This window comes from Chlorocebus sabaeus, chromosome 8 (assembly GCF_047675955.1).
Source record: "Chlorocebus sabaeus isolate Y175 chromosome 8, mChlSab1.0.hap1, whole genome shotgun sequence".
NCBI classification, from domain to species: Eukaryota; Metazoa; Chordata; class Mammalia; order Primates; family Cercopithecidae; genus Chlorocebus; species Chlorocebus sabaeus.
The window spans coordinates 97,525,349-97,538,248 of record NC_132911.1 but is presented as its reverse complement, the minus strand read 5'-3'; the positions used below and the strand labels follow the sequence as shown (position 1 = coordinate 97,538,248).

The 12,900-nt window shown below is 39.0% G+C and overlaps 1 protein-coding gene across 2 annotated transcripts in view; it reads right to left on the bottom strand.

Moving 5' to 3' along the window:
* TMEM67 (transmembrane protein 67) overlaps positions 1–12,900 on the bottom strand; it is a 65,322-nt gene that overhangs the window by 28,803 nt on the left and 23,619 nt on the right. For both annotated transcript variants that reach the window (XR_012093727.1, XM_008001088.3), the window contains exons 8-14: positions 7,977–8,131; positions 7,745–7,853; positions 6,955–7,041; positions 6,131–6,196; positions 3,259–3,415; positions 1,990–2,113; positions 390–495 (exon numbers count right to left, since the gene is read on the bottom strand). Coding sequence is in view for 1 of the 2 variants with exons in the window: in XM_008001088.3 (XP_007999279.1) it covers positions 390–495; positions 1,990–2,113; positions 3,259–3,415; positions 6,131–6,196; positions 6,955–7,041; positions 7,745–7,853; positions 7,977–8,131 (804 nt within the window). In the remaining variant the exon portion in view is untranslated. The remainder of the gene's footprint in view (positions 1–389; positions 496–1,989; positions 2,114–3,258; positions 3,416–6,130; positions 6,197–6,954; positions 7,042–7,744; positions 7,854–7,976; positions 8,132–12,900) is intronic.

Here is a 12,900-nt window from a genome sequence, read left to right as displayed (position 1 = left end):
CCACCCGCCTTGGCCTCCCAAAGTACTGGGATTATAGGCGCTCGCCACCGCACCCGGCCCACAAAATCTTAACAAAAGCATGGTGGCCAAAAAGAACAGGAGCAGACACTGCACATCTCAGCATACCCCAGTATCCCGAACAAGGATACTAGGCTGCTGGTGAGACTTCTACTGAAAAACATAATCCATTCTTACTTTTTTATACTCAGGATCCATACGAACTCACCTCTTACCATTATTAGTAAAAAATAATTAAGACTTGACTATATGTAGAGAAAGGTTTATTTAGAACTTAAAAAAAAAAAGACTGTCTTTTGACCAAAATGTAAACTGAATCAGTATTATACTCTATTTATACATACAAGGGCACTGATTAGTCAGGAACTCACCTTCACAGACTGGCTATTGGCGTCTTTGATATCAATGTCACTGTAGGCAATGGTGATTAAGGGAGGGTAGATGTTTCCATTTATTGTGTTGGGTACAAGGTGGACGCTATTTAAAAGAAAATACATTTATAGTACTCAGTATATCCAGGCCCTTAAACATACATTTAATTTACCATTTGTTTTGAATTTAGTATGAATTGTCTGATGATCTCAGAACCAATCAGTTAACAAGGACTAAGGAAGGTTACACGTAAACTAATGATGACAACATAAGCCATCTTCAGTGATCAAGACTTGAACATTAAAATATACCATCTGATGGTGTAAGATTAAAGAAAAAACAAACTAAAAATATACCATCTGAGATAAATTAGAAGCTCAATCCAAGTCCTATGAAGTTTACAGATGAAATCACTGAAGCACTATAAACTATCTTTGAGGAATAATCAAAAGTACAGTGCTACATGAAGCCTAAAGAAAGGCAGATAAGATCTTGATTTCAAAAGAGAAAGATGAATTCTTAACAAAACAATATATGTCAAGCCAGGTGCAGTGGCTCATGCCTGTAATCCCAGCACTTTGGGAGGCCAAGGTGGGAAGATTGCTTGAGCCCAGGAGTTCAAGACCAGTCTGGACAACATAGCAAGACCCTGTCTCAAGATAAACAAATAAATAAATTTTTTAATTAAAAAAAAAGTGTCAGCTGTAATATGGTTATGGCACAAAGTGAGGTTCATTTTGCCAAATTCAATGCATTAGTACTGTATAGTTTGTGAATTCAAAAAGGAAAGTGCCAATCACTAGGGGCCACCATGGTTTCATCAAGAACACATCAAGTCTGACTAGGTGCATTTTCATTTTTACTAGAATACCATATTAGCAGATTGAAGAAATGCTGAAAACACAGTACATTTGGATTTCAGCATGATACATAACAAAGTTTCTGCACTGTTTACCTCATAAGATTATGAGAATCAAAATGAAACAACTGAAAAAAAAAGTATATTGAAGTACTTCAAAGTACCAAACTACTGTGAGATGATGGTATTGATTTTTATCAGTGTAGTCAAGGTACACATCATAAAACATTAGAATGGGAAAGTCACTAAGATTTTAGAGATCTCACACTGGAAAAGAAAGAGAAATTTAAGTGGTGCAGTACTAACCTAAGGTACGATCACAGTTAGATTATCCTAAGAAGAGGGGGGTGTTGATAATTAATCTGGGTAAACCCAGAACAAAAGTCACTGAAAGAAATGAGGATAGGGGAGTCCTAAATATCACCAACCATCTGGCAAGCTCTTTCTAAAACACCAATTTCAGCTCACTGGTATTTACTTAGCTATTCACAGCCCATTCTAATTCAGCAGGTCTAGAGGGGGACCTGGCATGTGAATTTTGACCTAACTCCTCACACTCTTCTGTTATAGTTTCCCCCTTGGCTATTCACTTTTACTGGTCTATGCCAATCTACACATATACCTAAAATAACCTGACCAACTGTTCCAAATCAGTTGTCCTTATTGTTTTCATCTACTAATGACTGGCAAACACTTCCATTATATTTTCCCATAAATAATATCATTAGACATTTGTTTACCTCAGTGATATTTGGGTAGCAACTCGAATTACTCTTGGCTGACTTCCTAAGTCATTTTCTCGTCCACTTACTGCATCCACTAAGAAAATGCGCCGAGTTAGAAGCCACTTGCCAGAGTTGCTGTCTTTTATTATAAAAAGAAAAAAGTTTACTGTACAAATTTAAAAGATAAAATTATTGTTTTAGATAAGATGGCTGCAAAATGCTACTAGTATAAGAAACACCTGACAATGGCCTTCTCTAACTCATGTGAATGTCTTCTTCTTTTTTTTTTTTTTTGAGACAGAGTCTCACTCTGTCGCCCAGGCTGGAATGCAGTGGCACAATCTTGGCTCACTGCAAGCTCTGCCTCCTGGGTTCACGCTATTCTCCTGCCTCAGTCTCCCGAGTAGCTGGGATTACAGGTGCCTGCCACCACACCCAGCTAATTTTTTTGTATTCTTTAGTAGAGATAGGTTTTCACCGTGTTAGCCAGAATGGTCTTGATCTCCTGACCTCGTGATCTGCCTGCCTCAGCCTCCCAAAGTGCTGGGATTACAGGCGTGAGCCACTGTGCCCGGCCTCTTTTGTTTTTTTTTAGACAGGGTCTCACTCTGTTGACCAGGCTATAGTGCACTAGCATAATCATGGCTCACTGCATTCCCAACCTGGGCTCAAGTGATCCTCCCACCTCTGCCTCCAGAGTAGCTGGGACTACAAGCTTGCACCACCACACCAAGATAATTTTTTTTTTTTTTTGTAGCAACAGGCTCTCATCATGTTGCCTAGGTTGGTCTTGAATTTCTAGGCTCAAGCAATTCTCCCCTCTTGGTCTCCCAAAGTGCTGTGATTATAGGTGTGAGCCACTGCGCCTTGGACTTGAATGTTTTCTGATTGTTTGAACTTTGCATAAATTTGGAAGGCTTTTCCCTGCAAATTACCTGAAAAAGCAGAATTTTATAATATGAGTAATAACAAAAGAAACTAATTTGTCCAAAAAAGCATATTCAGGACAGCTTGAAGAAAAAGCCCCAATTTACAGTTATACTAATGTTTCTCAGGATATACCCTCAGCAACAGTATAGTTTCTTAACGATATGTCTGGTAATAAAATTAGTAAAAGTTTCTAAATCCACCATCAATATATTATTTTATTTTTTGGTACATTGTATAGAACCATATAAGAGAGAATTCATGACCTTTCTTATGTGGTTTATTAAATTATCATGTAGGTTAACTTATTTATTGATTTCTGCTCAGGGAAAAAAGTGGTATGTATGGATGTCTTACCTTGGTTCACAAATATCTTATTGTGTTGAAGATTTAGGTTTAACACAGGCACAGCCAAAATATATTGATGTTGATTTTCATCAGCATATTCAAGGTACACATCATAAAATATAGGAGTGGGAAAGTCAATTAAGATCTTAGAGATAGGAATCTCACACTGAAAAGTAAAATTAAAAATAAAAGCACATAAAACAGCAACTTAAAGTACTAAAAAGCAAAAAAAAAAAAAAATCACAATTGAAAATTAGCAAGCATATTTATTATCTTCAGAATGTTTTTCTAGTTGTACAAAATATCTTTATACTACCTTGTTTATATGCATTTCCATTTGCCTTCCAAAACCTGAATACTGTAAATATGATTATTTTATAAGGACCAAAAACACTAATAGTAAATAACTGCTTTGAGAACTTTGAAAACTTCTTAAGCCTCAACTCAGATGAAGGAGGTACGTTTTCATTCTCAATATTAAGTGTACATCAGTGAAAAGGTTTAAAACTACTGTCCTATGGGATAAATTCCCAATTTTTTCTCCTGCTGTACAATGATGTCTATGATCTGCCTTCCATTAACCAAGCCAGGTTTATCTCTCATTACTCCCTATCTGTCTATGGTGGTCCATTCATACTAATCTACTTGTAGTTTCTAAATATGCCATGCTACTGTATGCCTCTCTGTCATTGCAAATGTGGCTTCTGTCTGACATTTCATTCCCCACTGTATTCTCCTGGAAAACTCATATTCATTATACAAGCCCAAGTATCACTTACTTTGTGAAGCCTTTCTATACTTCCCCAGGAATCAGTACCTTATACAAACCTATAGAATGACACTTGTATTCTTTGCAATTCTTTGTCTATATAACTGTTTTGCCTACTACACTATGAAGAACTTGAGAGTTGGCCAGGTTCAATGAAATAAAAATGCTTTTTAAACCTGATGGAACATTGGCTCCACAGTTTATGTGACACAAGTCTTTGAGTAAATTACCTAATTACTTGGCATAATTTCCTTATCTGTGAAGCACAGATATTATGTATCTCACATAGTTATTTTATGAATCAAATGGGATAATAATGATAAAATGCTGAGCACACAGAGACAGGCATTACATAAATGTTGATCTTTCTGGCCTATGTTAGAAGCACAATAACATTTATTTTAAAAACAACAACAACAATAACATGTAAATCATTTCTGACAAAAGAAGTAAATTCATGTTCATAGTAGAAAATTTGGAAATTAAAAACAAGAAAACAAAAACAATTTCTGACCCCACTATCCAGAGGTAATCACTGTTAGTAGATTCTTCCAATCTACTTTCCATAATGGTATTTTTTGTTGTGGTTTTGTTCTATGGTTGTGTGTGGAACTTTATCAAGATGTATTTTTACAGACTAATGAATTTATATGGTTTGGCTGTGTTCCCACCTAAATCTCATCTTGAACTGTAGTTCCTATAATCCCCATGTGTCATGGGAAGGACTGGAGGGAGGTAATTGAATCATGGGGGCGGTTACCCTCATGCTGTTCTCATAATAGTGAAAGAGTTCTCATGAGATCTGACGGTTTTATGAGGGGCTTTTCCCTTTTTTGCTCAGTATTTCTCTTCCTGTCACCATAAGTTTCCTAAGGCCTCCTCAGTCATGCTGAACTGTAAGCCAATTAAACCTATTTCCTTTGTAAATTACCCAGTCTCGGGTGTGTTTTTATTAGCAGTGTGAGAATGGACTAATACATGCATGTCTTTCAAGTATTTAATGGCTCATAATATTCCTTAGTAAGATAATGTAATTTCAAAATAGGTACCAAAGGAAGGAATGTCAGAGAAGGAAGGAAAAAGAAAAAAATGGAGGAAGATGAAGGAATTATTTTTGTTTGTTATTAGGGGGTAGAAGAAGGGAGTAACCTTTATTAGTCATTTAAAAAAAAGTAGCATTTTTACCTTATTTCAAAATGCTCACAAGTAAGCATTACTTTTTAAGACCAATAAGCCTAGAAGCAGATAAACAATTTATTACGAAGATGTATTATATGATGTTTAAGACTCTAGGCTGGGCGAAGTGGCTCGCACCTGTAATCCCAGCACTTTGGGAGTCCGAGGCTGGTGGATCACTTGAGGCCAGGAGTTTGAGACCAGCCTGGTCAACATGGCAAAACACCATCTCTATGAAAAACACAAGAATTAGCTGGGTGTGGTGGTACATGCCTGTTGTCCCAGCTACTCAGGTGGCTGAGGCACATGAATTGCTTGAACCCAGGAGGCAGAGATTGCAGTGAGCCAATATCGCACCACTACACTCTGGCCTGGGCAACAGAGTGAGATTCTGTCTCAAAAAACAAAACAAAACAAAACAAAACAAAACAAAAACCTCTATAGATAACAAGGTGCTTTGTTTACGCCACTGAAATTAAGCTTTTCTGTACCCAGGTAATAAAAAATTATATTAATTAGTGAAATTATTCATCACTATTAAAAACATTTCCGGCCAGGCACAGTGGCTCATGCCTGTAATCTCAGCACTTTGGGAGGCTGAGGAGGGCAGATCACCTGAGGTGGGGAGTTCAAGACCAGACTGACCAACATGGAGAAACCCCGTCTTCAGCCGGGCATGGTGGCATGTCTGTAATCCCAGCTACTCGGGAGGCTGAGGCAGGAGAATCGCTTGAACCTGGGAGGTGGAGGTTGCAGTGAGCTGAGATCGCGCCACTGCTCTCCAGCCTGGGCAACAAGAGCAAAACTCTATCTCAAAAAACAAAAAACAAGAAAAAAAAAATTCCAATCTCAAAATTTAAGTATTATTCCAATTACTGCTGATATGATATTTTGAAAAATAAAGCTAAAATATAGTCTAATATCGTTCAAACTTACATTTTGTTGGTAGGTTGTTCCAAATGAATAAGCAGCATTTAGCCTTGTTTCTGTGTCTGGACAAAGCTACAGTAAAATAATACAACACATAAATATCTCTCACAACTGTTTTCTATTCTTATACTCACCCAAACATGGATATATGCTCTACATCATACTTAACGTAATGTATCAAGGATATGAAAAGTTAAGGGAACATCTGTTATAAATTAAAGTCATAACTTTAAAGAAATAAAACTTTGCCAGGCACAGTGGCTCATGCCTGTAATCCCAGCACTTTGAGAGGCCAAGATGGGTGGATCACAAGGTCAGGAGATCAAGACCATCCTGGCTAACACGGTGAAACCCCGTCTCTACTAAAAATACAAAAAATTAGCCGGGTGCGGTGGTGGGCGCCTGTAGTCCCAGCTACTCAGGAGGCTAAGGCAGGAGAATGGTGTGAACCCGGGAGGCGGAGTTTGCAGTGAGCCAAGATCGCGCCACTGCACTCCAGCCTGGGTGAGAGAGCGAGACTCCGTCTCAAGGAAAAAAAAAAAAAATTAGCCAGGCGTGGTGGCTGGCGCCTGTAGTTCCAGCTCCCAGTTATTCGGGAGGCTGAGTGAGCCAAGATCGCGCCATTGCACTACAGCCTGGGCGAAAGAGTGACACTCCCTCTCAAAAAAAAAAAAAAAAAAAAAAAGAGACTTAAGAAATTCTAATTTAAAGCATCAGAAAAAAAAATCAACTGTAGTGTGTAACTGATGCTTTATTCATACAATAATCTAATCTTTGCCTCAGGCAAAAATAATGCACATTATTAATTCTTTAACTAGAATTGTGCTTACCTGTAAAACACCTCCTTCTAAAGTTTGCCACTTGAGAAAATTTCCTCTTATATCATAGGAAGCAGCAACAAACTTCAGTTTTGTATTCTGATTAAAGAAAACAAGAGCAAAATCAGGTCAAATACTCTGAAAGTCATACAACATCCTATAAAGAAATGTTCATCGTTGACAAATTACATTCAATTACCTTTATTTTGAGGCTCAATTAATCTATTTCTATGACTAAATACACCTAAAATAATTGGACTGTTTTTTTGCATGAAAATTATTATTCTAGAATTGAGAGGCAGCACTAGTGACAGATAGACTCCTTTCGAACCTGTTAAATAGGAGGCAGTGTGGGAGAACAGTATCTCCTCATTCTGGAAGGTCAAAAAGTTAGAGGTGGGAATTTGGCCCTGTGAAGTGCTGAGCAATGTCACAGAGCCCCAGTCAATCTTTGGAAGCACTTCTTTAAGGTATGGAAAAACAGGACAGAGATTTTTTGCATTTGGTGTTGAAAACTACTCTTCCCAACCCTACAAGTATTAGTTCTTGTCATAACCACATAATCCAGAAGTATCCACATATTCAATACAACAGCTAAACTCTATACTGTTTAGTTCTTGTAAGTTGTTGACATTTATATTTAGTTTAGTTTATATTTATATTTAGTTTAGTTGACATTTATATTTAATTTAGTTGAGTTTGTAGCAATAACCTAAAAAGGTAAGAATTATAACTTTCTTATTACCTTTTAAAATTATAAATCAAAAGGTAGTTATCCTCGAATGATATTAGACATTTTTACCTGGTTTTCTCCTTTAAAACTGAAATTTGTAGGAAGAGAGGTAGAACTGAGCACTTGAGGTGCTAATCCTAACTGGTCTCCATAAAACAGCCAAGGAAGATTCTGTCTCCTATAAACAGTTACAACTGTTTTAATAATGGAGAATAAATATTTCTTATTAATATTTGTGAATATATTAATAACTGCACTGAATTCAGTCAAAATAACATTTCGTCAATCAAAATATCCTTACCAAAATGAAATAGAATGAACAGTGCTCAGTCCAGCAGTATTTTCAAAGATAAACTGAAATAGTCGACATGCATCAAATGTGGCAAAGTCGTAAGAATTCATGTTCATCACACATATATTTCCAAGAGCTTGACAAGATGTTAGATTGGCATATACCTACAACAGAACAATGGCAAAGAAAAGTAACATGAACCTGAACAGTCTATGCAAAAGTTGATATAAAAATTTTACTTTGTGCAGATCCGTTCCAAGACGGCCAAGTAGGAACAGCTCCGGTCTGCAGCTCCCAGCGTAATCAACGCAGAAGATGGGTGATTTCTGCATTTCCAACTGAGATACCTGGTTCATCTCATTGGGACTGGTTGGACAGTGGGTGCACCCTACGGAGGGTGAGCTGAAGCACGGTGGGGCATTGCCTCACCTGGGAAGCGCAAGGGGTTGGGGGATTTCCCTTTCGTAGCCAAGGGAAGCCATGACAGACTGTACCCGGAAAAACAGGACAACTCCACCTAAATACTGCACTTTTCCAATGGTCTTAGCAAACGGCACACCAGGAGATTATATCCCACGCCTGGCTCAGCGGGTCCCATGCCCACGGAGCCTTGCTCACTGCCTGCACAGCAGTCTGAGATCCACAGCGAGGCAGCAGCCTTGGGGAGGGGCATCTGCCATTGCTGAGGCTTGAGTAGGAAAACAAAGCAGCCAGGGGAAGTGCCAGCTGGGCGGAGCCCACCGCAGCTCAGCAAGGCCTGCTGCCTCTGCAGACTCCACCTCTGGCGGCAAGGCATAACTGAACAAAAGGCAGCAGAAACTTCCACAGACTTAAACGTCCCTGTCTGACAGCTTTGAAGACAGCAGTGATTCTCCTAGCATGGCGTTTGAGCTCTGAGAATGGACAGACTGCCTCCTCAACTGGGTTCCTGACCCCGTGTAGCCTAACTGGGAGACACCTCCCAGGAGGGACCGACTGACACCTCATACAGGCGGGCGCCCCTCTGGGACGAAGCTTCCAGAGGAAGGATCAGGCAGCAGTATTTGTTGTTCTGCAATATTTGCTGTTCTACAGCCTCCACTGGTGATACCCAGGCAAACAGGGTCTGGAGTGGACCTCCAGCAAACTCCAACAGACCTGCAGCTTAGGGACCTGACTGTTAGAAGGAAAACTAACAAACAGAAGGGAACAGCATCAACATCAACAAAAAGGACATCTACACCAAAACCCCATCTGTAGGTCACCAACATCAAAGACCAAAGGTAGGTAAAACCACAAAGATGGGGAGAAACCAGAACAGAAAAGCTGAAAATTCTAAAAACCAGAGCGTCTCTTCCCCTCTGAAGGATCGCAGCTCCTTGCCAGCAACAGAACAAAGTTGGATGGAGAACGACTTTGATAAATTGACAGAAGTAGGCTTAAGAAGGTCAGTAATAACAAACTTCTCCAAGCTAAGGGAGGATGCTTGAACCCATCGCAAGGAAGCTAAAAACCTTGAAAAAAGATTAGATGAATGGCTAACTAGAATAAACAGTATAGAGCAGAAAACAATGGAGCTGAAAACAATGGCACAAGAACTACATAATGCATGCACAAGCTTCAGTAGCTGATTCGATCAAGTGGACAAAAGGGTATCAGTGATTGAAGATCAAATTAATGAAATAAAGCGAGAAGACAAGGTTAGAGAAAAAAAGAGTAAAAAGAAACGAACAAAGCCTCCAAGAAATATGGGACTATGTGAAAAGATCAAATCTACGTTTGATTGGGGTACCTGAAAATGACAGGGAAAATGGAACCAAGTTGGAAAACACTCTTCAGGATATTATCCAGGAGAACTTCCCTAACCCAGCAAGGCAGGCCAACATTCCAATTCAGAAATACAGAGAACACCACAAAGATACTCCTTGAGAAGAGCAACCCTAAGACACATAATTGTCACATTCACCAAGGTTGAAATGAAGGAAAAAATGTTAAGGGCAGCCAGAGAGAAAGGTTGGGTTACCCACAAAGGGAAGTCCATAATACTAACAGTGGATCTCTTGGGAGAAACTAAGCTAGAAGACAGTGGGGGCCAATATAAAACATTCTCAAAGAAAAGAATTTTCAACCCAGAATCTCATATCTAGTCAAACCAAGCTTCATTAAGTGAAGGAAAAATAAAATCCTTTACAGACAAGCAAATGCTGAGAGATTTTGTGACCACCAGGCCTGCCTTCCAAGAGCTCCTGAAGAAAGCACTAAACATGGAACAGAACAACTGGTACCAGCCACTGCAAAAACATGCCAAATTGTAAAGACCATCGATGCTAGGAAGAAACTGCATCAACTAATGGGCAAAATAACCAGCTAACATCATAATGACAGGATCAAATTCACATATAACAATATTAACCTTAACTGTAAATGGGCTAAATGCCCCAAGTAAAAGACACAGACTGGCAAATTGGATAAAGAGTCAAAACAAATCAGTGTGCTGTATTCAGGAGACCCATCTTACCTGCAGAGACACACATAGGCTCAAAATAAAGGGATGGAGGAAGATCTACCAAGCAAATGGAAAAAAAAAAAAACCAAGCAAGGGTTGCAATTCTAGTCTCTGATAAAACAGACTTTAAACCAACAAAGATCAAAAGAGATAAAGAAGGCCATTACATTATGGTAAAGGGATCAATTCAACAAGAAAAGCTAACTATCCTTAATACATATGCACCCAATATAGGAGCACCCAGATTCATAAAGTGAGTCCTTAGAGACCTACAAAGAGACTTAGACTCCCACACAATAATAATGGGAGACTTTAACACCCCACTGTCAACATTAGACAGAACAACAAGACAGAAGGATAACAAGGATATCCAGGACTTGAACTCAGCTCTGCACCAAGTGGACCTAATAGACATCTACAGAACTCTCCTCCAAATCAACAGAATATACATTCTTCTCAGCACCACATCGCACTTATTCCAAAACTGACCACATAGTTAAAAGTAAAGCACTCCTCAGCAAATGTACAAGAATAGAAATCACAAGAAACTATCTTTGAGACCACAGTGCAATCAAATTAGAACTCAGGATTAAGAAACTCACTCAAAACCGCTCAACTACATGGAAACTGAACAACTTGCTCCTGAATGACTACTGGGTAAATAATGAAATGAAGGCAGAAATAAAGATGTTCTTTGAAACCAATGAGAACAAAGATACAACGTACCAGAATCTCTGGGACACATTTAAAGCAATGTGTAGAGAGAAATTTATAGGACTAAATGTCCACAAGAGAAAGCAGGAAAGATCTAAAATGGATACCCTAACGTCGCAATTAAAAGAAGTAAAGAAGCAAGAGCAAACAAATTCAAAAGCTAGCAGAAGGCAAGAAATAACTAAGATCAGAGCAGAACTGAAGGAGATAGAGACACGAAAAAACCCTTCAAAACATCAATGAATCCAGGAGCTGGTTTTTTCAAAACATCAACAAAATTGATAGACCGCTAGCAAGACTAATAAAGAAGAAAAGAGAGAAGAATCAAATAGATGCAATAAAAAATGATAAAGGGGATATCACCACCAATCCCACAGAAATATAAACTACCATCAGAGAATACTATAAACACCTCTATGCAAATAAACTAGAAAATCTAGAAGAAATGGATAAATTCCTGGACACAGACACCGTCCCAAGACTAAACCAGGAAGAAGCTGAATCTCTGAATAGACCAATAACAGGCTCTGAAATTTAGGCAATAATCAATACCCTATCAACCAAAAGAAGTCCAGGACCAGATGGATTCACAGCCGAATTCTACCAGAAGTATAAAGAAGAGCTGGTACCATTCCTTTTGAAACTATTCCAATGAAGAGAAAAAGAGGGAATCCTCCCTAACTCATTTTGTGAGGCCAGCATCATCCTGATACCAAAGCCTGGCAGAGACACAAAAAAAAAAAAAGAGAATTTTAGACCAATATCCCTGATGAACATCGATGCAAAAATCCTCAATAAAACACTGGCAAACTGAATCTAGCAACACATCAAAAAGCATATCCAACACAATCAAGTTGGCTTCATCCCTGAGATGCTAGGCTGGTTCAACACACACAAATCAATAAACATAATCTACCACATAAACAGAACCAACGACAAACACCACATGATTACCTCAACAGAGGCAGAATAGGTCTTCAACAAAATTCAACAGTCCTTCATGCTAAAAACTCTCAATAAACTAGGTATCGATGGAACGTATCTCAAAATAATAATAGCTATTTATGGCAAACCCACAGCCAATATCATACTGAATGGGCAAAAACTGGAAGCATTCCCTTTGAAAACTGGCACAAGACAGGGATGCCCTTTCTCACCACTCCTATTCAACACAGTGTTGGAAGTTCTGGTCAGGGCAATCAGGCAAGAGAAAGAAATAAAGGATATTGAATTATGAAAAAAGGAAGTCAAATTGTCCGTTTGCAAATGACATGATTGTATATTTAGAAAACCCCATTGTCGCCAGGCGCGGTGGCTCAAGCCTGTAATCCCAGCACTTTGGGAGGCCGAGACGGGCGGATCACGAGGTCAGGAGATCAAGACCATCCTGGCTAACACGGTGAAACCCCGTCTCTACTAAAAAAATACAAAAAAATTAGCCGGGCGAGGTGGCGGGCACCTGTAGTCCCAGCTACTCAGGAGGCTGAGACAGGAGAATGGCGTAAACCTGGGAGGCAGAGCTTGCAGCGAGCTGAGATCCAGCCACTGCACTCCAGCCCGGGCGACAGAGCAAGACTCCGTCTCAAAACAAAAAAAAATTAAAAAAAAAAAGAAAACCCCATTGTCTCAGCCCAAAATCTCCTTAAGCTGATAAGCAACTTCAGCAAAGTCTCAGGACACAAAATCAATGTGCAAAAATCATAAGCATTCCTATACACCAATAACAGACAAACA